Source organism: Rattus norvegicus, chromosome 2 (genome assembly GCF_036323735.1).
Source record: "Rattus norvegicus strain BN/NHsdMcwi chromosome 2, GRCr8, whole genome shotgun sequence".
NCBI lineage: Eukaryota > Metazoa > Chordata > Mammalia > Rodentia > Muridae > Rattus > Rattus norvegicus.
Window position 1 is genome coordinate 199,211,555 of NC_086020.1, and position 26,135 is coordinate 199,237,689.

At 44.6% G+C, this 26,135-nt stretch overlaps 1 protein-coding gene and 1 non-coding gene across 3 annotated transcripts in view; one reads left to right on the forward strand and one right to left on the reverse strand.

Moving 5' to 3' along the window:
• Fndc7 (fibronectin type III domain containing 7) overlaps window positions 1-14,871 on the reverse strand; it is a 37,397-nt gene extending 22,526 nt beyond the window's left edge. The window contains exons 1-6 of one of the 2 annotated variants that reach the window (XM_006233159.5): window positions 14,085-14,871; window positions 13,863-14,009; window positions 13,363-13,381; window positions 6,186-6,440; window positions 4,844-5,104; window positions 175-432 (exon numbers count right to left, since the gene is read on the reverse strand). In XM_006233159.5, coding sequence (XP_006233221.1) covers window positions 175-432; window positions 4,844-5,104; window positions 6,186-6,440; window positions 13,363-13,381; window positions 13,863-13,925 — 856 coding nt within the window. In that variant the 5' untranslated portion in view covers window positions 13,926-14,009; window positions 14,085-14,871. Of the gene's footprint in view, window positions 1-174; window positions 433-4,843; window positions 5,105-6,185; window positions 6,441-13,362; window positions 13,382-13,862 lie in introns of both variants that reach the window. The other variant, NM_001107717.2, reaches the window with a different exon arrangement.
• On the forward strand, window positions 6,188-6,326 carry Mir6314 (microRNA 6314). The gene has a single exon (NR_106680.1). It is a non-coding gene; the product is annotated as a microRNA 6314 (primary transcript).
• Window positions 14,872-26,135: the final 11,264 nt, after the last annotated feature.

Consider the following 26,135-nt stretch of genomic DNA (forward strand, 5'->3'; position numbering starts at 1 on the left):
CAAACTCATGGCAATCCTCCTGCTTCCACCTCCTAATTGTTAGTAGTATAAATGTGCGCCCAGCTTAGAGCAGGCTATGCCCAGCTGAGACCAGCCTGTTCCAGGACCTTGCTGGGGACTTGTGGCGGCCACTCTGATCACCAACACTGCAGGGTTTTCCTTTTTCTCACGTACCAGTCTTCAGGGTGGGTGCAGAGGAGGACTTGCTGCACCCAGCATCGTTGTTTGCTGAGACAGAAATCAGGTACTCTGTTCCACACTGCAAGGAACCGATGCTACAGGAGCTGAGAGCTGTGCTGCAGCTCCGCTGGGAAGAACCGCTCCATGCCACCACAGTGTAGTTGAATGCTCCTTCTGACGGGGTCCATGAAACAGAAGCCTTTAGGGCCCCGCTGTCAAAGAAGACTTGAATGTTGGCAGGGGCACGAGGACCTATGTTTTTGAGAAACAAGAACCCGAGTAAGATTTGGCTTAGATTTAATGCTGAGTCAATCAGGAGATAGGAGACTGTAGGCACTGGATAACGTTAAGTTGTTCAAAACATAAAATGGGACTTAGTGCATCTGGGGATTGGTAACACAATGGCCATGAATGTACAAATCCATCCCCAGCTATACGACCTCTGTCATTGCAGTTAATCTTTTTGTTTTATAAAAATGGATATATGAGCAGTGTTCAACACATAACTAACACTGAAAAGCACACTTTGAATGCTTGAATATATGACCTAAGAAGTGGTGAAGATTAACATTTAAGAAGCCTGGGTTGGGGAAGTAATCCCAGCACTTAGGATGCTACTGAGGAAGGGACATTGGACGTTTACAGCCAACCCGTACTACATAGTGAGACCCCATGTCAAGAAGACCAAGCGACTGAGTAACGAGAACAAAATGAGCATATTCATGTGGAAGGCTGAAAGGTTGCATGAATGTGTTGTCACGTAGTAGGTCACACAGTAGGTCAAATGCTTTTTCTATTATTGATCCGTGAAGCTAAATGTTTCATTTCTTGGACTGGGAAGGCATCTGGGCAGTACAGTGCTTGCCAAGGCAGGGGAGGAAAAAGTTCAGCCCTACCTCCTAACACCCCCACATTTCTATTTTTGACCTCTGGTGACTTTTACTTTTTTTTTTCTTACAGCTTTTAGTTCACAATAGTTCCTAGATAAGCAAATGTCCCATTCTAAACCAGGGGCTAGGAAAGACTCAAGTCCATCTAGAAAGGTAGTCTCTCAGTGTCTCCCAAGGACTTCCCCCTTATTCTTATAAGCATGCCTTGATGTCTTCATGGTTGGACCATTTATAAACCTGGAAGACTGAACCAGCCAGATAGCTCAGTGAGTAAGGCACTTACCGCCAAGCCCAATGACCTGAGTTCAGGACCCATGTGGTGGGAGAGGACTGGTATTGGCAAATTGTCCTCTGACCTTTGCATGTGTGCCTTGGTATGGAAGCACGCAGGCTTTCTTCATCAGTGTAGAAAGCATGGGGCATCACTTTGTTAAAAAAAAAAAAACCTGGAGGGTGCTCATGCCTCTAATTCCAGGACTAAAGAGGCAGATGCAGGGCAGTCTCTGAGTTCGAGGCCAGCCTGGTCTACAGAGCAAGTTCCAGGACAGTGAAGGCTACACAGAGAGACCCTGTCTCAAACAAACAAACAAACAAACAAACAAACAACAACAAACTGGAGGACATGTGCTCATGAGCAAAAGGTGGTCTCAGTTCCCCTCTGGGATCTGCAATGACATTTTAGTGGACCTAGAAAATGGTGTGGACCGCCTCCACAGAGCACATCCTCCACACATATCCTGGGCACAGAGCAGGCTCTGCCTGAGGAGACCATTTCACAGATGCCTCACTTATTTTGTTTGAGGAAGGCACCTGTTGTGTGTCCCTTACAGGCCATCTTGACAAGTCCTTCCCCTCACATATAGTCTGCTTGTCCCCAAAGGACCCTCAGCTTCTGCCTCAAGATAGTACTGGACCAAGGCTGGTAGGGGTTGCCTGCAGTGTCTTAAGACAACCAGCGGAACCAGGCAGTGGTGGTGCACACCTTTAATCTTAGCGCTCAGGAGGCAGAGGCAGGACAATCCCTGATTTCAAGGCCAGCCTGATCTACAGAGCTAGCTCTAGGATAGTCAGGGCTACACAGAGAAACTCCATCTTGAAAAAAGAAAACAAAACAAGCAAAAAAAGGCAATCAACTTTCCAACCAAAGCATAGGGGACTTAGGGGAAGGAGTTAGACTATCAGGAAACTGTCAGAGCTCAGCTGGGTGCCCCAGAGTGTGGAAGTGCCTAGGGTCATGGGTAATGGAAGTTATTTAAAATGAGGTCATTAGGATGGGACATAATCCAACATGATAGATGTCCTTATAAAGAGAAGAAATTCAGACATGCATATAGGGGAAACACCAGGTGGATATGAAGATGGCCACACACAGGCCGAGGGGACAGACACATCTGAATATATCTTTGCTGGGTGCTCAGGAGGAAGTGACTGCCTCAGTCAGGGCCGTCATTTTAGGCATAGACGCTACACCTGTGGAACAACAACTTTCTGATCCTTAAGCCATTCAGCCTGTGATATTTTCTTACAGCAGCCCTAGGAAACTGATACAGAGACTAAATCCAAACTGTATGAAACATGGAGAAACAGAACGAGGTATGGTGGTACCGGCGTGGAGGCACAGGAAGATGGGGAATCAAGGCCAGCCTGACCTACAGACAGAGTTCCAAAGAAGTCGGAAACTCTGTATCAAATCAAAACAAAACAAAAAATCATGGAGAAACAAGAGAAAGGGAAAGAAGGGAGCAGGTGGTAATGTCTGTTTCACCTTTGCCCTCAGTCTCAGGAACAGTCACAGAAAAGAGAGCAAAAGACACAGGCCAGGGAGGTGAAACAGTGTCCTCTGGACCTATCAAAATGGCTGAGGAGTGAACTCAAGCAGCTATGGCTGCTACCCAAGGCCTGCACAGGACTGAGCTAGGCAGCATTCCAACATGGAGGGGCAAAGGCATTCAATAGCCCTTGTCACATGGAGCTGTTGACAGCTCATGGCTCCTGGAGGAGGGAGAAGCAATTTATTTAAGGGTGGTGCCCCAGTGGGTCAGCCAAGTGCCAAAAGCCCCACAGGCAAGAGTATATGCGTAGCATAGATTGGACTTGATGGATTATTTTGAGGGGTCAGAGGGCTGGAGAGATGGCTCTGTGATTAAGAGAGCTTGCTGCTGTTGCAGAGGGTGGGGTAGGGAGTGCTGATTCCCAGCATCTACATGGGGGCTCACAGGTGTCCATAACTTCAGTTCCAGAGGTACTCTCTTCTGGCCCCCTTGGGCAACACGCATGCACACAGTGTACAAACATACGTGCAGGGAAAAAACCCTGTATACATTTTAAAAGAGAGAGAGCGCCTGAAGTTGGGGTTGAGGAGGTGGGTCTGGGAGGAGGAGTTATGGGGAGCATTGGGGGTGAATATCAAAGTGTATAAAATTCTCCCAAAACTAATGAAAATATTGTTTGAAAAGAAACCTGGTGGTTCTCTTGTTCCCTACTCTGATGTAGAAGCCCCTTCCTATGCACACTCTGCCACGAACGAACGTTCTAGCAAATCTCTTTGTTACACATAACTGTAATGGCTGAGTTAGGTGTCTTTGAACAGGGTCCATTCTCTGGGTGCAGGGATTGCCTTGTTTCTTTTTTTTTTTTTTTTTAACTCCAGGGAGCTAAATATTTGTAGGAGGGTGTAGTGGGGGAAAGACAAGGGGAGTAAGAGAGGAGGGGAGAGAAAGGTGAGGAGGGGGAGGGGAGGAGGAGGGGGCAGGCCTGGCAAGCTACCAAAGGGCTCAGGAAGGCTCGGCACAGATACCCTGACTCACCAAGCTAACCAGACTCACCTTAGGGCAATTTGCTAGCCTTTCCGCTGTGTGAGTATTGTACAAAGCAAACCCTCTTTTCTCCTGAATTTCTGTCTGGCTTGTAACAAGATTTCCATCCCAAACTTAGAGAAAGTCGAAACTACTTCCAGTTCCTTCCTACATTTCCTGGGTCCTCCCCTACGAGATAAAATAGCTGATCTGGTTAAGTCGGTGAAAGTCTAGCGTTAACTCCCCCCCACCCCACCCCCACACCTGCCGCCGACACCCACACACCTTTGCTCACTCTGGCTCTTCAGACTCACTCTAGCAGCTGGGAGTTTAGACTTCCAGTTTTCATGTGAGGAACACCCACCTCCCCCAACTACGAGTGCCCCGTTTGTCTAGGGTGGAGTAGTGAGAGAACAGATTGCAGTCTCACTGAGCGGTCCATGTCGGCTTCCAGCTTCACGCTCAAGCTGGTGTCCCGGAAATGTCTCTAAAACATGGATTCTCATGTCAAGCATAGGAGCAGCAGGACCTCTTTCTGTGGCTGTGTCCCTAGAACAATGCTGGCTTCAGGTTGGCACACACGCATTAAATGTCTGTTGAATAAATGAATTCCTGTTTGCCTCCTTTTTTTGGTTTACATGGTGGGGTGTTTTAGTGGACCTAGCAAGACCAGGAAGGGATGAGGAAGGATTGGTCACGCTAATGAGAACCCTTTCCGTCTGGGATCTGGAAAGTACACGCTACAGCGGACTTGGCTCTCAGAGGGGGAAATGCTGTGCTCCGTCCGCATCACTCCGTGAGTGTTTGAACTGCTGCCGAGGGATAGCCAAGGCCCTATAAATAACTTCATAATAAATTTAAACAGCCGTTGCCAGCTGCTCCGTGCGCATCACTCAACATTGCTCTCCTCAGCCGCGGAGCACAGCCCCCCTCATCAATCAAAAATGAGATCGCTGAAGGCTGAGCTGAAGCCCTTACTGGTTCTCTGATTGCGGGTGGAGTCATCCCCGGGGATTCCGTTGGCGTTCCACGCATAGGCCTTTATGGTGTAGAGAGTCCCGGCGTCCAAACTGCTGAAGGTCAGGGAGGTGTTTGTGGTATTCTCTTTCCAAATTCTACCCAAGCCATTGGCTTGCATAACAGACACGGAGAATCCGATCGCCATGTATACGGCGTCCCAGCTCACAAGGATGGAGTCTGGACTTGGAGAGCTAACTTCCAGAATTGGGGCAGCCAACACTACAAGCAAAAACAAAACGCAACAGTGAATCGATGTTACAAAAGTCTGTAGAGAGTACGTTAAGTTACTGAGAAATAAATAAATGCAGGTTGACTATCCACGTTATTCATTTATAATGGCAGAGTTCAACTTAATATCTAATTGGAGCCGAGGATATAGCTCAGCGGTAGAGGCCCCGGGTTTCTCCTACAGTATGATTTTCAGAAACATTATTTAAGTGTGTATTAATAATAAATGATGAAGAAATGTGGAAACGTAAGCCAGGAGTGGTGGTGCACACTTATAATCCCAGCATTCGAGAAGCTGAGGCAGGAGAATTGCTTTGAGTTTAAGGTCAGGTTGACCCAAAAAATATGAGAAAGGGAGACACCAGTGTACCCCAGGCAATGCTTTCAACTTGCAGTTGGTAAGAAGTTAAGGTGTCCCTATGAATGAATACAGAAATGGTGCTCTATCCTACCTTAGTGTGCAGATAACTGTTTTTAACTCTGAGAGCTTTATACATGTTCAACCAGCATCCTCTCCCTGACCTACACACAAATGTTCAGAAATGTGCCTAGGTATGATGTTATGAAGTGAATTTAATGCTGATGGGCAAACCCCAAACTTATATTTATTAACGTCTCTGCCATGTGATTAAGGGACTGCAAAAATCTGTTCTACAGGTTCTCTCGTTGGCACGGATAAAAACAGAAATGGCTTTTTCCGGGGATTTAGAGGCACTCTGCTTTTTTTTTCTTTTTTTCTTTTTTTTTTTTTTTTTCCGGGGCTGGGGACCGAACCCAGGGCCTTGCGCTTCCTAGGCAAGCGCTCTACCACTGAGCTAAATCCCCAGCCCCGAGGCACTCTGCTTTTAAAGTTGTCCAGAAATGGGTTTTAAATCCCAAGACAAAATCACTAGGCATTTAAATGTCACTTTCTCCACAAATTGCTGAGTTGCCAAAAAGAACATTTGGTGGCTTTTGCCTCTGGGCCCTGTGTAGTGGAACTCACTTGTGCGCAAACCACACCACACATCTGCCGTGCTGTTAAAAACTGATCTACCCACCACTCAGACAACGTGAGCATCCAGCTACCTACCTGTCTTTGCCTGCTTCGGAGGTGATGCTGGGCTACGTCCAGAGGCACTGACAGATCTGATGGTGATTTGGTATAAGGTCGCAGCCTTCAGGCCTGTCACAGTGCCCGGGGAATTGGCCACTGTGGTCTCAATGGTTGTGTCCCCATCTTCAGCCGTGAGCAGGTAACTTGTGGCGCCTGGCACGGTAGTCCATTCTACGGTGATGCTATTGCTGATCTTCGAATATGCCTGATCAATAGTTGGTATTTCAGGAGCTGAAAGACATTTTGAAGTTGTACGTTAGCTAGGATATCCTACAAGGATGCGGTCTTTCATTACGTCCTCTCTAATCTACATAACCCCGGTATCTTCCCATGACCGTAAGCTTTCGACTTGGTTTCCAGAATTAAAAAGAAGCTGGGTGACGTGGTGCACACTGGTGGGGCAGCTATATAAGAGGTGGGGGTCTGAAGAGAAGGATCTGAAGTTCAAGGCCAGCCTAGCAACTTAACAAGACTCTGTCTCAAAGTTTAAAATAACAACAATTATGGTAATAACAAGTCTTGGACTGTAACTGAGTGATGGAGCGCCTGCCTAGCATACAGAAGCCCCTGGACTCAGCAGCCAGGATCACAAAAAGAAAGAAAAGAACAAAGGGGCTGAGACCAGGGCTTGGAAAGCACGAAGGCTTGCCACCAAATTTGGTGACCTGAGTTTGTTCCCCAGGACCCACATATTAGAAAAACAAAACTTAATCTGAAGTCCTCTAACCTCTTCATGCATTGTAGCATGCAGGTACACACACACACACACACACACACACACACACACTACATGTATAAACTTAACTACAAAAAACACAAACAAACAAACAAACAAACAAACAAAAAATGGTGGTGCATGCCTTTTAATCCCAGTACTTAGGAGGCAGAGGCAGGTAGATCTCTGAGTTCGAGGTCAGCCTGGTCTACAAATTGAGTTCCAGGACAGCCAGAGCTAAACAGATAAACCCTGTCTCAAAACAAAACAAAACAAAACAAAACAAAACAAAACAAAACAAAAAACAAACCAAAAAAAAAACCAACCCAAATTAAACCAAACAAACAAAAAACAAAACAAAACAGGAGTAGAAACAGAATAAGAAAGAGCAGGGAAGATAAGAAGAACCACCATTTTCCAAAAATCAGCCAGAGCACAACCCTCACTTCCCAGCTGCCCGTGGGTCCTGGGTGCTTTCTATGCTTTTAAATATTAAAGGTCTGGGAAAGACTGTGGGAAAGAGCTCTGAGAAAAGGGAAAGGATAATGCAGGCATTTTATTCCAGAGGATTCTGTGAGCTCCAAGGCTGCTTTGTCAGTGACCAACCTCCTGCCCCAACATGGCTGCCTTGTTTCCAGCTGAGCCTCCCAGCACAGTGGGCTCTCTCTGTGCCTGCGGTCAGTTCCTCATGATTCTGCACATTTCCCAAGTGAGCTCTAACCTGACAGAGGAGGAAGAAGAACTGAATGCTTTGTTGCTATGAGAGCAGAACAATGTTTAGGTTCTTTTATATACAAGAAAATTAACTTAATTCTTCCTTTGTCTGTCAAAACATACAGTGGTGTGTATGTACACTGAAGCCCTTCTGGGGCTGTCTGCAGTTTGCTATGGAAAGGGGAATGTTTATGTCGTGCGCACACCAGAGAGTCCTCTGCTTCTAATACAAGGTAGAACATACAGGGTGAGAATCAGATTTACCACTTCAGAAAATCCATGGACACATACACACATGTTTCCTGGATCTTGTAGTAGCTCCAGAAGAGACCAATAAATATATGGTGGGTTTTTAATTCTGAAGCTGGCTCTCAGCCTGTAACATTTGTCGAGCAGTCATTGTATGCCAAACTCAAAGCTGAAAGGCAAGACGGATGTGGTGGTGGTGGTGGTGGTGGTGGTGGTGGTGGTGGTGGTAGTGAATGCTTGTGACCTGGCACTTCAGAGACTGAGGCAGGAGGATGTCAAGTTTGAGTCCCAAATGGACTAGAGATCCTACCTCAAACAAACAAACAAACAAACAAACACCACAGCAAAGCCAGGTATAGCATGTGCATCTGCAATTGGGGATGGGGGTAGACGTCATGCTCAACAACACAGGGAGTTGGAGAAGACCAGCCTATCTGTAACCTTGTCTCAAAAGCAACTAAAGAAACTCAAATCAATCAGTCAACCAACTTACGCAAACCAACCAAATAAAGAGATTAAGGGCAAAATTACATATAGGACAACAAGACAGGAGAAAAGCCAAGTGATTTGCCAGTACCTACTCTTCCTGGCCTCCCCTCAGCCAAATCCCTAGGTACACAATACAGCCAACCTTCTCTTTCTGTCCCTGTAGTCAGGAGAATTCACGTTGGCAGCTGCTCAGAAATAACTAAGCCGCAAAAAATGAACAAAGTCTCCACTGTTCATTGGCCAGATACTTCTGGAACATCATCCAGGAGTATCTTGTCACAGAAAGAAATTCATGCTGGTCATATATGCTGGGGAAACGTGTGTGTGTGTGTGTGTGTGTGTGTGTGTGTGTGTGTCTAGTGCAGGGAACACTCTGTCAGTGAAGTTAATTCTAAGGGAAGAGCAGATGCCCCTTCTGGCCCCTCAGAACAAAGCCCCAGTAGGGTTTCCCTCTCACACTGCCCATCTCTCATCTGCAAGCTTCCCCTCCCCCTCCCCTCCCTGAGTCATTTCCCTGTGGTCTGTGTGTCTTTTCTTCTCATTTTCTGGTGTCTCTCAACGCCTTCTGCTTCCTCTGTCCCACAGTTTATCTTATCTCCTCCTGTGATAGATAGGCCTGCTCATTGGAATGGACGAACTTCCTGGGAAAATGACCAGCTGCAGACATAGAAAGGCCTGAAGCTGCATTGATGGGAAAGAGCCAAGAGGCCAGCATGTACATGCTATCTTCCCGCAGGCGGCCATCCTGACTGAGAACTCTACATTTTCCCATCGAACTGAGCTATGAAGGAGTCGTACCTGTATCAGCAGACTGAAAGTTAGGGGTAGGAAAATAGCAAAGACTTTAGATTCAGAAGTTCTAGGTCTAAGGCACAGCTCTGCCTTTTACTTTTGTGTACGAGGAAAGCAGGACATTTAAGCATAAGCTTCCTCTAGAAACTCTGCTGTGTGGTTGGCAATGTGTGCATTTCAAGAATTACTTTGAAATGTGAGATATATATATAATTTAGGATTATTGCAAAGGTTAGGTAAAAGTATATGTGAAGGCACTTTGAAGGCTCCCCCTCCCTCCCATCCTCTGGGGTGTGTGTATGTGTGTGTGTGTGTGTGTGTGTGTGTGTGTGTGTGTGTGTATGTGTTCCATCTAGTGCTGGTATGAGCACATCTATCAAGGTAAGCAAGTGTGGATGAGTTTGGAAAAATCAGATCATAAAACACAGCCGTGGGAGGGTAAAAATGAAACTCTGGGGGGTCTGGAGTGAACACAGACAAGACAGACAGAGTATGCCTGATGCACATTTGGCTCTCAGAAGATTGACTAGTGGCAACCACAAAAGCAAATCAGCTGAGTTAGGACAGTGACTCTCAACCTTCCTACTGCTGCAATCCCCTAAAACAGTTCCTCACATTGTAGTGACCCCAAATCATAACATTATTCTCATGGCTACTTCATAACTGTAATTTTGCTACCGTTATGAATCACAATGTAAATATCTGTGTTTTATGATGCTCTTAGGCAACCCTGTGAAAGGTTGAATACCGTTGCTCTAGGAGGCAAGGAGCAGAACCCCAGAGTTCCCAGGAGAATGGCATGGGCAGAAGCTCTGAGGATGCCAGAGCCTGGTGAGCCAATGAAAGGATCAAGTGGGATCATTTGCTATATGCAAATGAGTCTCAGTGCCCAGTCCCAATATGGCAGAAAGAGACCAAGAGGGCAGACCTTGGGGGCCTTTATACCATGGGAGGGATGGACTGGTAAGTAGGTAGATCTGGTGCTGTGACCACTATCAACAGACCTCAGGAGACAGAAGCTATAATGGCTCTTCAAGGGCTAGTTATCTGGCTCCGTTGTAAAGTGCTTGCCTAGCATGACAAAGCCATGGCTCCATCCCCAGCATTGCAGACACCTAGTACATGCCCACAGTCCCAGGAAGTTCAAGTTCATCCTTGACTACATCGTGAGTTTCAGGCTACGCTGAGGGACATGGGCCTTGTCGTATAATAAAATAATAAAATAAAATAAAAGCAGGACTTCGGAACCTGAGAGAGGAGAGATGAGAGGATGGATCTGAGTCTGAGGAAGCAGAAAAATCTGTTAGCACTCTTACTCTTTTGAAAACAGAGAGCATCTATGCCTTTATAAAAAGAGGCTTGGGATTCTTGTTGATAGAGTCAGGCTTTGTTGCCCTCCACCCTTAGTGCTGTAGACTTGAATGAAGGGTCTCACACTTGCTAAGCAAGCTTTTACAGCTGTGCTATCCACACCCAGCTAAATGATGATTACATTATATAATAATAATAATAATAATAATAATAATAATAATAACAACAACAATAATAATAGTAACATGGAATTCCCATTTTGTTTTGTTTGTTTTCTATTGCTTTTTGTTTGTTCTTCAAGACAGGGTTTCTCTGTGTAGCCCTAGCTATCCCCATCTTGTAGACCAGGTTGGTCTCCATTCAGAGATCCACCTGCCTCTGCCTCTGCCTCTGCCTCTGCCTCTGCCTCTGCCTCTGCCTCTGCCTCTGCCTCTGCCTCTGCCTCTGCCTCTGCCTCTGCCTCTGCCTCTGCCTCTGCCTCTGCCTCTGCCTCTGCCTCTGCCTCTGCCTCTAGAGAACTGGTACTAAAGGTGTTCACCATCACACCCAGCTTTAACAATATTATTTTTATGATTATTAAAATTTGGGGGGAAATGATAGAAGTTATGAGTCCTTTCCCTACTCTGTCAATTTCTGAGAGAGAGAGAGAGAGAGAGAGAGAGAGAGAGAGAGAGAGAGAGAAGAGAAGAGAAGAGAAGAGAAGAGAAGAGGAGAGAACTGAGAAGTTGAGTGCCAGGCTTTTCCTGGGTTAATGAGAGGGAAGACTTCATTCTCTAGATGTGCACCCCACACACACACTAATACATCCAAAATGAAACTCTGATTCTTTTGACCAACTCAGAGAACTAAATCAGCTCAGAGTCCTCAGCGCCTAGACACAGAGCAACAGTGATGCCGAAGCCCAAAGAGAATCAAATACACACCCAAGATGAAGCCTTCTTTCTACACAGTCAGATCAGACACAGCCCATGTATTAAAAAACCAAAATGACTCCACTAACAGCATCATTGGTGTTGAAATCTGGCCTCCCACCTACTTTCCAAATGCGGATAATGCTGGGACTAAAAAGAGTCCATCCTAAGGTTGGTCTGGGTTTCCTAGGACTTTGTAAGACAATGAGGCTCGATTTTGCCATCCAAAGGCTGTGTTGTTTAAAAATCACTTATAAACCAAGCATGTAGCATGTGTGCCCAGTCCAGCTTCTCAGGCGACTGAGCCAGGATTCTTTGATCATGGTAATTCAAAGCCAGGCTGGGCAACATAGGGACTCATCTCAAACAAAATGAATAAAACTAATAAAAATCATTAGGGATGTGGTTAAACATTCTTTCTCATAACTTCTCAGACAGTCATAAAGGACTCTTAAGAATAGTATAATAGAGAGACGGCTCGACAGTTAAGAGCATTGGCTGCTTTGTCAGAGGACCCCGGTGCAATTCCAAGCATTCACAGCGATATGAAACTTCAGGCCCAGGTGATGTAATATCCTCTCTTGCTTCTTCAGGCACCATGTCATGTACACACATAGTCCACAGACATACATGCAGACAGCACACTCATACACATACAATGAACACATTTTTAAAACTAAAGATTATAATGAGTAAGAATAAATGAGAAAATTATTTTTAAAACCCAACTATATAGTTGTATGTGGTGGTTCACCCTCTTAATCCCAGTACTTGGAAGACAGAGGCAAGCAGATCTCTGAGCTTGAGGCCAGCTTGGTCTACAGGGTAAGTTCCAAGATGGCCAGGTCTACACAGAGAAACCCTATCTGGAAAAACAAGCAAATAAACAAACAAAACATAAAACGAAACAATCCCAAAAATAAAAAATAAAGTCAACCATATATGTATGAATTTTATGAAACATTAAAATGCAACCAAATATTCAATTTAATATTTCCTAATTCTAATTTCTTTTTTATGGATAATCTAAAACCTATTTAACATAAATTCCTATCCTGGTGACATAGATTTCTGGATGTACGAGGCAGGGAAAGTTTCTAGAAAAATTATTGTGGCCTTCAGTCCATTTATCCAAGAAAAAAAAGGGTGTTTGAAATCTTTTTTTTAAATTAGATCTCAGTGCATAAGGCTACATGTGCAAAGCTCGCTCTCTCTCTCTCTCTGTCTCTCTCTCTCTGTCTCTCTCTTTCTCTGGTTTGCTTTTAGTCTTTTGATTTTGGGGGGCAGGTTCTCCTGCAGCCCAGGTTTGCTCCCAAATTTCTATGACTCCATCTTGAACATCTGACCCTCCTGCCCCCACCTTCCAAGCGCTGGGATTTCAGGCGTGCATCACCACACCAGGAACAAAGGCTCTGTTCTTGGTCGAGGACCTTCTTGAAAGTGTAATTTAATATGGCATTTCTATTTTTTTCTTCTAATGTCCCAAAAGACGAGTAGGAAAGTTATATGAGCAAACCTCTTTGTTTTGTTTTGTTTTGTTTTGTTTTCTTTTCTTTTTCGGAGCTGGGGACCGAACCCAGGGCCTTCCGCTTGCTAGGCAGGCGCTCTACCGCTGAGCTAAATCCCCAACCCCATGAGCAAACTTCTTAGTGATATCTTAGTGATATTTATTTGTTTGGCTGAAATGACGGTCTTTGTGTTAGTCTGTCCATGGCTATCTGGATGAAACCATGGCACTGTATTATGAGGCTCACAATACCTCCGAAGGACCTGTGTTTTAAACTTGATTTGTTTTACTAAGTATGGTCTCCCCAGCGCCATTTACAGCCGTGTTAGAATCCAGCATGCATGCTCAGAGAATGCTCACACCTGCGCTTTAACATGGTCTACATATGAGACAGCCCATGCACCAACAGTGTAAGAAGAAAATCAAATAGAAGAAGAAAAAAATCTGAATCTCATCAATTGTTACCTGTTTTCGATGAAATAACCTGTAAAGGAAAGTATAGAAAGGTAAGAATAAGGAAAAACAACATTTGGGAAAACGAAACAAACACATCAACACGGTAATCACAGGTGTCTGTGCACCGAATGAGTAATTTCCCCATTCTCAGACATGCTTTTCTGTTCGTCTCGTTTTCCAGCACTCAAATCTACCATAAGGCAACGCTGGAAAGAGCTTAGAGGCTGGGGGCAGATCACGTTACTATTTTATTCCCCCGCCCTTGGACCTGTGTATTGAACTAAGTCAGAGGCTGTTGACAGATTTTTTTTTCCAGGAATCTTTGGTCTGCAAACACCATGATAATCTTGTCTCTTTCATGTATCACTTACTTTTCAGACACACTGATACACCATCTTAGTATGATTTAAGGGAATTTCTAGTTCTATCTCCCCGCTCCTTGGCCCTTCATAAAGAGAACGAAATAAAGAACCCAAAATATTTGTGGGCAGTTGAAACGGTAGACTTACCATTTTCAAACAGAGGAGAGTGAATCTGATCAAAGGCAAATGCTTCTCGGGTCTTCCAGCCATCTTGTTAGCCACAGCCCTCACGCAGCAGCACAACACAGCGGGGAACTGAATCCTATTTGGCTCCCAGAAGCACAGCACTGAAAGCTGTAGAATGAAGTGGTCACAGAGTTGGAAACAAACACCGGAAGTTGCCTTTCCTTGGAGAGCGCCAGCACTTACCTGTAACTAGGGGCACTGGGGACTGGAGGGGACAGGTACTGCAAAGACTGAAAAGGAAAAAAAAAAAAAAAGAGTCTGGGAAAGTCAAGCGAAGCCGGCCAAAGAAGCTCCTGTAACCTTGGTTTCAAGGAACGAAGTACAATGCTCTCCCTTTTAACAATTTTACTCCAGGCACAGTGATGCGGTCCTTTAATCCCTGCACTTGGGAGGCACAGTAGGCAGATCTCTACATGAGAAACTGTCTTAAAACAAACACACAAACAAATAAAAAAGACCTGGGGTTGGGGAGATGGTTCAGCCGTAGAGAATGCTGGCTGCTCTTGCAACTGACCCAGGTTCAATTCCCAGCATCACGTGGCAGCTCAAGACCGTCCATAACTCCAGTTTTAGGGTATTTTATACCTTCTTCTGGTCTCTTGAGGCACCAGGCACACATATTTTGTACAGATACACATGTAGGCAAAACATCCATGCACATAATATAAAATAAAAATAAAAAAAATTCAAAGACTTAAATGTGTATAAATGAATGAACTCAAGCTAGATGTGGGGGGCACACTTTTTAGTCTCAGCCATTCAGAAGGCAGAAGCATCATCTGGTGAGACCATGAGTTTGAGACCAGCCTGGGAAACAGTAGGACTGCTGAAGTTCCCCTCAAAATATTAATTGACTAATAATAATAGAATCAGACCTAAAACATATCATAAATGAAGAAATGTGTAGAGAAAAATATTTATGATTTTGAATTAGGCAAAGCTTTTCTTTTTTCTTTTTTTTAAAAAAGTGTGGCGAGGTATGTGTGTGTGTGTGTGTGTGTGTGTGTGTGTATTTGTGTGTGTGTGTGTGTGTGGTGTGTGTATGTATGTGTGTATTTGTATGTGTGTGTTTGTGGTATGTGTGTGTGTGGTGTGTGTGGTGTGTGTCTGTGTGTATGTCTGTGTGTGTGTATGTGTGTGGTGTGTGTGGTGTGTGTCTGTGTGTATGTCTGTGTGTGTGTATGTGTGTGTGTGTGTGGTGTGTGTCTGTGTGTATGTCTGTGTGTGTGTATGTGTGTGTGTGTGTGGTGTGTGTCTGTGTGTATGTCTGTGTGTGTATGTCTGTGTGTGTGGTGTGTGTGGTGTGTGTCTGTGTATATGTCTGTGTGTGTGTATGTGTGTCTGTGTGTGTCTGTGTGTGTATGTGTGTGTGTGGTGTGTGTGTATGTGTGTGTGGTGTGTGTGTATGTGTGTATGTGGTGTGTGTGGTGTGTGTGGTGTGTGTCTGTGTGTATGTCTGTGTGTGTGTGTGTGGTGTGTGTGTGTATGTGTGTATGTGGTGTGTGTGGTGTGTGTGGTGTGTGTCTGTGTGTATGTCTGTGAGTGTGTATGTGGTGTGTGTGTGTGTGTGTGTGTGTATGGTGTGTTCTGGTGGGTTTCTAGTCAGTTCTCTCTTCTCTCTTTTCACCTTTATTGAGTTTTGGGGAGCAAACTCAGGTCATCAAGCTTGAAGGGAAGTACCTTTACCTACTGAGCCCGGGAATGCTTTTTCTAGACACAACATTTAAAACATGATTCATCGGGGTTGTTTAGCTCAGTGGTAGAGCGCTTGCCTAGGAAGCACAAGGCCCTGGGTTCGGTCCCCAACTCCAAAAAAAGAACCAAAAAAAAAAAAACCATGATTCATCTGAAAAATAAAATCAGCAAATTGGGCTTTATAATAATCAAGAACTTTTGTGATATAAAGACAAGTTGCAGACTTGGGGAAACATTGTAGATGACGTATTTAAAAAGAGCTTGTGTGTGTGTGTGTGTGTGTGTGTGTGTGTGTGTGTGTGTGCTCGAGACATATGCACAGGTGTGTGAATTAGTCTCAAAACCCAATAAGAAACCATCTGAGGGCTGGTGAGGTGGCTCAGCAGTTACAGGGACTTGCCACTAAGCCTGACAGCCTGAGTTTGATCCCTAGAACCCATGTATAGGTGAAAGGAGGAAGCCAATTCCACAAAATTGTTCTCTGATCTGCACACGTGGAAAGCATCGTATCCAGCTTGCTTTTTATTGCTGTAATAAACACCAGGATCAAAAGGGCTCACTTCCACATCACAGTGTTTCATCATGGGAAGTTGAGACAGAAGCTCAAAACTGGAACCTGGAGGCAGGAACTGAAGCAGGAGCCATGGGAAACATGTGGACTGGCTTGCTACTCATGGCTTGGTCAACCAGCTTTCTTACACCATCCAGGTAGCCCATACCAATAATTAGTCAATAAAACACCCCACAGACTTGCTGTTGGGCCTTGCTAATTAAGATTGAAGTCTACCATTATCCGGACATCTCTCTTGAGCTTGGCACAAAATGGAGGACTCCCCTTACCAGCAGGGCTTCTCCTTCTCTGACCAACCCTCTACCCATGGAATGTCAGCCACATAGCCTTGGTGAGATTACAAATTCAACCTCTTCTTCTCCCATTCTCTGCTCCCCCACCTATAAGAACCTACCCTACAAGTAATTTTGCTTTTGTATGGACTTGTTGATACTGGAGATCAATTCCATTTCTGGAATGCCTCCCCATACAAAGGAGTAATTCACAGAACTTTAAAACTCTAGCCAGTGATTTTCATATACTCCAAAAACTCCTTCCACTTTCCAAGGTCCACATAGACTCCTGGTTCACCCCAATAAAGTGTGTGTGCACAAGCTGTTTCTTTGAATACCCCCTGAGAAAGCTGGTTCACTGGATTCTGAAAGAGCTGTGACAGGAAAGAGCTGTATTACAGAGATCCCTGGAGAAACACCCCCAACCCCACCACCTGGAATTCCAGTATTCTGGAGGCTGAGAGAGGAGGATCATGAAATCAAAACAGGCTTGAGCCACACACTGTCTCAAGGGAAAAAAAAAAATCAAGAACTGAACGTACCTGTCATTCTAGTATTAGGGAGGTAGAGCCAGGAAGATTGCACATTCAAGGCCAGCCTACACTACATAATGAAGACCAGGTCAACCTGGGCTACACAATGAAACCCTGAGAACAGAAACAAGGGCTGGGGTAGATAGCTCAGTGGTGGAGCATTTATCTAGCTTCGGTTTGAGTCCCAGCCCAGCCAGGAGATTCTCAGTATTGTTAATGACCAGGAAAACATACATCAGAGCCATGAGACAGCTCTGCATACTATTATGTATGTGTCTGAAATTAGGAAGATTGAGCCGTGGAAGTTGCTCAATAAAAGAGCATGTGCCCTGGGTTTGATCTCCAGTGTCAACAAGTCCATACAAAGCAAAATTAATAAGACTATGCCATGTGCTGGCACGAGTGTAGAACAACCAACATTGTCATTGCTGTGGAACTCTGTCCTCTAGGCATGACACGGTCCCTGTCTTATTGACATCAGAGCAGGTGTGAATCCATACAAGAGGACCGTGTTGGGGAGCAGGGTACACGATGCTCGAATGTGGTACAGAGAACGCTGCTCCTCTCTAAGGACTTCACGCCTACTTGGTGGAGACTTTTCACTGTGTAGCTGCCATAAATTGCCTGTCCCTTTGAGTAGCCCTCAACCCAGGCTTTCACAAGTAACTCCAATTAAAGCCATTGCTTCCTCAAGCTAGACTGGGTGGATTATTTACTTACTCCATCTGGGGTGAATTTGTAACATTTGTTCATCTGCAGAGGAAAATATGTTACAACACTCCTATGGGTAGACACATGAAAATGGTTGGGCTACCTTGGAAAACAATTTGGCCGACTCGTAAAAACTTGAACAATATTTATTGGTTAAATGCAGTGGTTCTTGCCTGTAATTCCAATCCTCAGGAAGCTGAGGCAGAAGAATTATGAATTTGAGGCCAGAATGAATTACCTGTAGTATCATGCTCCTAGATGCTTACCCAAGAAAAAGAAAAGCATATCTTCGTACAAAACAAACATAAATGTTCAGAATAGTATTGTTTTATTTACCTTTGAAATGTACGCTGTGTATTTTTATTTTATTTATGTGGGCGTTTTGGCTGCATGCATGTATTTATGTGTACTATGTGTGTTCAGTGCTGGCAGAGGCCCAAAGAGATTCCCCTGGGATTTAAGTTAGATAACTGTGAGAATTATCTATGCTAAGAATCCAGTGGAACTCAAATCCAGTAAGAGGGCACCCAGTGCTCTTAAACATTAAACCATCCCTCCAGCCCCAACAGTACTGTTTTTTAATAACCCATGAACTATAAGCAAATCAAACACATGTTCATCAACCAAGATGAATTATGAGCATAGAGAATATTTTAATAAGAAAAGAATGAGGGCTGGAGAGATGTCTGGCACCACCAGGGGACCCAGTACTCTCTTCTGACCTCCAAAGGTGACAGGCATGCAGATGGTACACAGACATACATTCTGGCAAGCACTTGTATACATAAAATAAAATAATAATGAAACCAATTGCAGTGGTGCACATCTGAAATCCTAGCACTCAAGAGGTGCAGAGAGGAGGCTAGCAGGATGATTCAGTAGGTAACAGCTGTGTAAACTAGAGACCTGAGATGTCTTCTCTTACACACACACACACACACACACACACACACACACACACACTAATGATGATGATGATGATATAATACATAAATAAAAAAGAAGTATAGACAATAGGATTAAGAGTTCAGAGTAGGTGGAGGCCAGCCTGGGCTACATAGAACACACTCTCTCTCTCTCTCTCTCTCTCTCTCTCTCTCTCTCTCTCTCTCTCTCAAAAAATACTATATAAACAACTAAATGAAAGAAGTCAATAAGAAGAAATGGAGAGAGAGAAAGAGGAAAAAAGAGGAATGCAGAATGTAGTTGGGCGGCTTTATCCACTTATGTAAATTCCCCCCAAAATATGCAAACTATTCTGAAAACAGAAAGCAAATCAATGGTAGCTTAGAAACAGGAAAAGTTGGAAGAAGGAAGGACAAAGGAGAGGAGGCAAGTCTGAGGGGTAGAAGGTTTGCTCATCATCTGAAAAGTGTTGGCATTTAGTCTAGGCTCCGCCTCACAGTTACCTGGCAACAGCCAGGTGTGCCTGACTCACTATAAAAGGTGCTGCTTGCCCCCTCCTCTCTCTCTTGCTCCCTTGCTCTCCCTTTTGTTCCTTACCCTCTCTCTTTCCCCATTCCCCTCCTCCCCTCTCTCCACAAGCTCGTGGCCAGCCTCTTCTCTCTCTCTCTCTCTCTCTCCTCTCCTCTCCTCTCCTCCTCCCCTCCCCCTTCCCCTTCTCCTCCTCTCCCTCTCCCTCTCTGCCTTTCTCTCAACTTCCCTCTGCATGTTCTGAATAAACTCTATTCTATACTCTACCATCGTGTAGCTAGTCCCTCAGGGGGAAGGGATGCCTCCACATGGTCCCCGCAAAGGCACCCCCTTCTCACACAATGTTTGGCATCTCTACCAAACCTATTCCTTCTCTATTTTTATAAAACACAACAAAAGGTGCTGATGGTTCATGGGTATCCCACACAGGTCAAACATGGTTTATATTTCAAGAATAACTTTCAAATATAAATGTACTGCATTAATTAGTTTTTCTGTTGCTGTGATTAAACACACACACCACTACCACCACCACCACAACAACCACAGAACAGACAAAGGCAACTTAAGGGAGAAAGTGTTTATTTTGGCTTACAGTTGAAAGATACACCATCAGTCCATCATGGGGAAGTCTTGGGGGCAGGAGTTTGAATCAGCTTGTCACATCTCCACAGTCAGGAAGCAGAGAATAATTAAGGTGGCTCTAGTCTTGCTTTCTCCTTTTTAATTCAGGCCAGGACCCCACGCTGTGGAACAGTGTTGTTGGAAGTTAAGGTGGGCCTTTCCATCTCAATGAAGCTCATCTGGATAATATCTCAGGTGTATTTGGGGGCTTGTGTTCCAGGCGATTCTTGATCTTGTCAAGTTGACAATAATTAATTAACACAATCACTTATACCTAAATAAAGCTATTTAAAAAAAATCAGCTTTGGAATTACAAGATGTCTCAGTGGGGTAAAGTCTCTTCTCTCTCTCTCTCTCTCTCTCTCTCTCTCTCTCTCTCTCTCTCTCTCACACACACACACACACACACACACACACACTCAGACTTTTTTTTTTTTTTTTTGGAGCTGAGGACCGAACCCAGGGCCTTGTGCTTGCTAGGCAAGCGCTCTACCACTGAGCTAAATCCCCAACCCCCAGACTTTGTTTAAAAAAAAAACAAAACAAAACAACAAACTTTTAAAAAGACCAGTCTCCTCAGGCATGGTGGTATTACCCTCTACCTCCAGTACTTGGGAAATGGAGGCAGGAAGGTCAACTATTCAAGGTCAGCTTTGGCTGCATAGTGAATTTAAGGTCAACCTGGTGTGTGTGCTCGCACGTGTGTGTGTGTGTGTGTGTGTGTGTGTGTGTGTGTGTGTGTGTGTGTATGTGTGCGTGCGTGCGCGCACACGCGCTCGTGCGTGTAATTACAGCAACAGGAAAACTAATCAATGCGATACATTTATATTTGAAAGTTATTCTCTTGACATAAACCATGTTTGACCTGTGTGGATACCCATGATGCATCAACATCTTTCAGCATTGCCTCCTCTCCTTAGTCCCTACCCTTCCTGTGTATAAGCATCCCAAGTTTCTGCTGCTAAACCTCTCCTGAGATATCTGCTATGAATCTAGGCACTTTTGGCTGTGTATTCAATAAATATCTGTGGAGTAACTACTACACACCAAGAACTGGTCTGGATACCGGGCTACAAACATAAGTGAATGGTAGCCCTGCTGTCATTGAGCATAAACTCAAATAACCCAGGGTTGGTAACATTATAAGAAAAAAGATAGCCAGGAGTAAGGGGCCAGTATTGAAAGCTACAGTGCTAGTTTATACAAATCCAGGAAGAACTCTGTGGGGATGAGGGCTTGGTTAGGACAATGTGGACACTCACTGCCCTGTAATAGAGAATATCAGTGGCTGTAATCTTTCTTTGATCTGCTGTTAAGTGATGGAGAGCTCTTATTCAAGTCACATACCACCACTTCTAAACACATTCAGTGACTAAGAAGGATTGGCAGTGTCCCTTGTCTGAATCCAAGACAGGTCTGGTAAGGATTTCTGGATGACATACCATGGCACCAAGTAGGGCTGGGGGTATTATAAGAGACACAATCTGCAGGCTTCCGCATCCAGAGGCAGGAAGCTCAAACCCTGGGAGCAATGTAAAAGGGCCAGTTCTGGTCCATCCTAAGTTCCAGGGCCCATTGCTTTACCAGTTTGGGGTATAGCACCGTAGCATGCTGACTGCCTCAGGCTACATAGTGCATCCTGAATTTGGAAACCCTATTCATACTTTCTGTTCAAATGTACTTTTTTTTGCATCTTTGACAGTTTACAACAGATATTTTCAGATTTAATTTTATGTACATTGGTGTTCTGTCTGCATGTATGTCTGTGTGAGGGTGTCAGATCCCCTGGAATTGCAATTACGGACAGTTGTAAGCTGCCACCTGAGTGCTGGGAACTGAACTGAACCCAGGTCCTTTGATTAAGGACAGCCAGTGCTCTTAAGTGCTGAGCTGTCTCTCCAGCCCCAGTTACTACTAATTTTATACTTAATCATATAGAGACTAGTCAGAACTATTGTCTTTTCTTGCCTTGTTCAGTCATTCATGTACAGGCTTAGAGCACGCTGAGGGTTGTATCTAATTTGCATCTGGGTATCTCTAGACCGCTAGGAAGAGACATGCTAGAAAAGACATGAGCCCTTAAGGCCTTGAAGATGTTTACAAGGAAGTGACGTATGACGTTGGGCAGTGGAGACTAAGGTGGGTAAAGAAGAGAAGTTTGCACTAATTCACTTCGATGAAGGCTGTGATGGGGCTACAATGAGGGTGGGGGTGGGGTAAAAGCTGGTGTGGCCAATAGACTGGAAGACCCAGGGAGTCAAACAATTGTTAAATGGGATATTAGGAGAAAAAGAAGGAAACACAGAAGTGGGTGGTCAGCCAAAGGACTCCGATGGAGAGAACTGCACACACTATCGTTTATCACACTTGTTTCATAAAAACTAAATTGTGGAGCCAGCCTGGGTGTTCAAAAACTGAGGAATGGACGGAGAAAGCACGTAGACCATGGTATTCTTTTTCAGCCATAGAGAAAAATGAAGTTGTAGGTTTTGCAGGAACAAATCAACTGGACTTAGCCATAGTAAATAAATTAAGCCAGTCTCAGAAAGACAGATCTTCTCTTCTCCCCTCCCATTTGGTTTCTATTTTGTATAGAAAATTCAAGCCTGTGTGTGTGTTTTTCTTGTGAAAGAAGAAGTGAAAGAGTATATGGGAACAGAGGAGATTCACAGGGGGTGGGAGGGACACAACGAGGAAGGGCCCTGGAGTGTGGTTGGGGGTGGGGGAAGAGGATCGATTGCACAATATGGATTTGTAGGAAACTTTCAAAAAGAAGTTGGTGGCTAGGGGACTGGCTGTCAAGATGGGAGTGATGGGACGATTTCAGCTGATATGATGAACATTTCTGTGATGGTGCAGTAGAACAACTGAGGTTAGGTGGAGGGGAAGACGGTCCTGGAGATCAAGGGGTCAGAAAATAGGTGGTCTCAGTATTGGAAAGATTGTTTCATGGATATGTAGGCCTGAACAGTTACAGCAGCAGGGTGGGGGTGATTCAGTGGCAGAATGATGGCACCGCAAGAATTATTTGGGGTTTGGTAGTGTTTGCCTGTGATCCTAGCACTTAGGAGGTAAGATCACCTCCAAATTCAGGGGCTAGACTGGTTTACAAATCGAGTCCTAGGACACTGGAACACTGCGAGATCCTATTCTAAACAAACAAACGATGAAAAGCCAGAGGCAGCCAGATGTTACACTTCAGACCTGGATCTCAGCACTTAGAAAGCAGACACCAGAAGATGTGTTTTGGATAGCCTGGGCTAGACACTGTCTCCCCAAACCAAAAGATTTATTTATGGCAGGAACAGGGAGGATGAGTGAGGAGCCGTGTGCCAGTTAGAGCACTGAGTCCACGCTCTTTGTCCCACTGCCTTTGAGCCTGTAGAGAGGACATGTAGTCAGGGCCTTTGAGCCTGTAGTCAGGGCATGTGGAGTAAAGCCTTTCAGAAAGACTGGAATACATGGAAGTTCTGATGTTCCCCTTCTGGGTGCACCCGTCATGACTTAATTATGCAACTACAAGTTTCATCACTCCCTGGTAAACCACACGATTATTAGGGGACAAAACCCAAGGGTTCTCTGGGAGGATATGCCCAATGGCATGCTGAGTGTGGTGGCACACAGCTGGAATTCCAGCCCTTGGAAAGTGGGTGGAGGAGGATCAAGAGTTCAAAGCCAGCCTCACTACACAACTAGTTTTAGGCCAGTCCAGGATATCTGAATCCCTGTGTCAACGATCAAAACAAGAAGAAAAAAAAAAAAAATCCAAGGGACAGCAAGATAGCTGTTGAAATTTATAGGCACCATTAAAACCTCAGGGCAGGGGTTGGGGATTTAGCTCAGTGGTAGAGCACTTGCCTAGCAAGTGCAAGGCCCTGGGTTCGGTCCCCAGCTCCGAAAAAAAGAAAAAGAAAAGAAAAAGAAAAACAAAAAAACAAAAAAAAAACCCCAAAAACCCTCAGGGCAGTACTCCCCAGGTCAATGGATGAGAATAATAGTTGAAGAATATCAGTTTTAAAGGAAGTAAGGCGGGAAAGAGGTTTAGGACAGAGGGAGAAAACAGTGGCTTGGAAAACAATGATTAAAGAAATGAGTTGGGGTGGGGGCTGGAGAAATGGCTCAGTGGTTAAGAGCGCTGACTGCTCTTCCAGAGGTCCTGGTGAGAAGCAATGGCACGTGCCAATTGTTTTTACAAATACACTTTACAGCTTTGAATTGCTAAAATCATCAGTTGTGTGAATCCTACTTTCAGGAACAGGACTCTGCAAAGTGGAAAGCACATAAATTTAGATACTAAGGAAACAGGCTCAGCTACAAGAGTGAGTCTATTGGGCTAGGGATATGGCTCAGTTAACAGAGTGCTTACCTAACACGTTCAGTCTATATCACTGCAGAAAACTTAGAGGGCGGTGTTAGAAGAGGAAGAGGTGAATCAGAAATTCAGGGTCATCATTAACTATGTGGTGAGTTCAAAACCAGACTGAACTATATAGTCTTGTCTGCTGAGATCTTGTCTCAAACAAAACCAACAGTAATAGAACAACAAAAGTGAGCATATTGAACAGGATTATGTGTGCAAGGGTAACACTAGAAATGCTGAAAGTGACCAGTTGATTTAACTCAGTGATAACAAGGGTGAGGTCCTGAGTGTGACAACCAACACATACACACTATCCCCAGCAGCAATGCCAACCTCAGGAGAGTGTCTGAATATAAGCATTTGAAATGAAAGATTAAAACTTAATTAAGTTTGGCTTTTCCCTCCATTCTCTGTCTACCTGTAGATTAATGCAGCTTTCAGACTTTTTGTCAGTGAATGTTGGTCAGTGCAGAAACTCCTAACTACTCAAAGTGCAGAGAGCCAGAGCATGAGAAGTGCTCGGCCACAAATGGGACATCTTCATTACACAGCCCCTCCCTGCCCAAAGCTCAGAGAACATGTAAGGTGGGCAGAGAATCGTAAGAGCCAGAGGTTAGGTTGGGGAAGACTAAAATCAAACAGTGCTTCCAGGGTATGACAGGACCACAGGACTCCTGAACTCTCAACAGTTGTGGTCGTCTGCACATGGCCTATACAAGATCAAGCCAGTCACTACTCCACCATGGAGGTGGAGGAGGCATGAGCCCCACCATAACTCAGAAGCTAGGGATAGTTGGTGGCTCTCTTGGGAATGGAGGGGACAGTTTCTTTAAGAGTGTGGCACCTGGTAGACTGACTATGCTCTATGAATGGCCCCATATCTAGGAGTTGATAAGATTTTTTTTTTTTTAAAGGAACCAAGTGGTGGTGGCCCAGACCTTTAATCCCTGCATTCAGAAGGCAGAGGCAGCAAGATCTAAGGGTTTGAGGCCAGCCAGGGCTACACTGAGCAACTCGTATCTCTAAATAAATTAATTTATGATATGAAGCTGGATTAAGGAGGTGGGTGTAAATCTGGGAGTTAGGGAAGGGAGTGCAGGGTGAAATGATAAAACTACATTATATAACATGCTCTTAATTTTAATTGAAAAATTGTTTTGTTACTTGATGTACATGTCTAGATGTGAGAGATATGCTGAGAGCCTCCAGAAATGTGGTTTAATTCCATGGCATCTCCAGGGACCCAATCTCCACTTACTGTGTCTGCTATCCCTAAAATGAGGTCCTCTTGATCCAAGAGAGCATTTCAATGGTCATATCCTAGCTTTAGATCACAGAAGTAGTCAAATGCCAGAGAAATTTTGACTTTCCAATACACATTTTTTTCTGTGCAGCTCTGACTGTCTTGGAACTAACCTGGTAAACCAGCTCACCCTGGAACTCGAGACCCTCCTGCCCCTGCCTACTGAATGCTGGAATTAAAGGTGTGCACCACCACCCCATTTAGAGAAACTTCTTAAAGTTTCCTCTGGCTTCTTCCGTCCCCTTGGCTATACTTTGGTCACATAATTTCATGCATCTGGTAAGAGGTTGAGAGATATTTAGAGAGAGGGAGAGGGAGAATAGAGGGAAATGGACAGAAGAGAGGGAGGGCAAGAGAGACAAGAGAGACGTGACTGCAACTCATCTTGTGGTTAGGAGGAAAAAAGGTAGTGAAGTGAAGGACTCCACTTGATAGTCTGAAAATGAGTGTGGAGGCAGGGTCAAGATTTGAAATTGCCATTGGGGATGTTAGGGGATATATAAGAAGTGTTTAGGATTGCTGGGAGTGGGGGTGCATGCATTTAATCCCAGCACCCTGGAGAGACAGAGGCAGGTGGATCTCTTTGAGCTCAAGACTTGCTTTACCTATGTAGCAAGCTACAGGCCAGGACTACATAGTGAGGCCCTGTCTCAAAAAACAAGTAAACAAACCACAAAACCAACCAACCAGAGATACAGCTCAGTGGTAGAGCACCTGCTTAGATACACAGT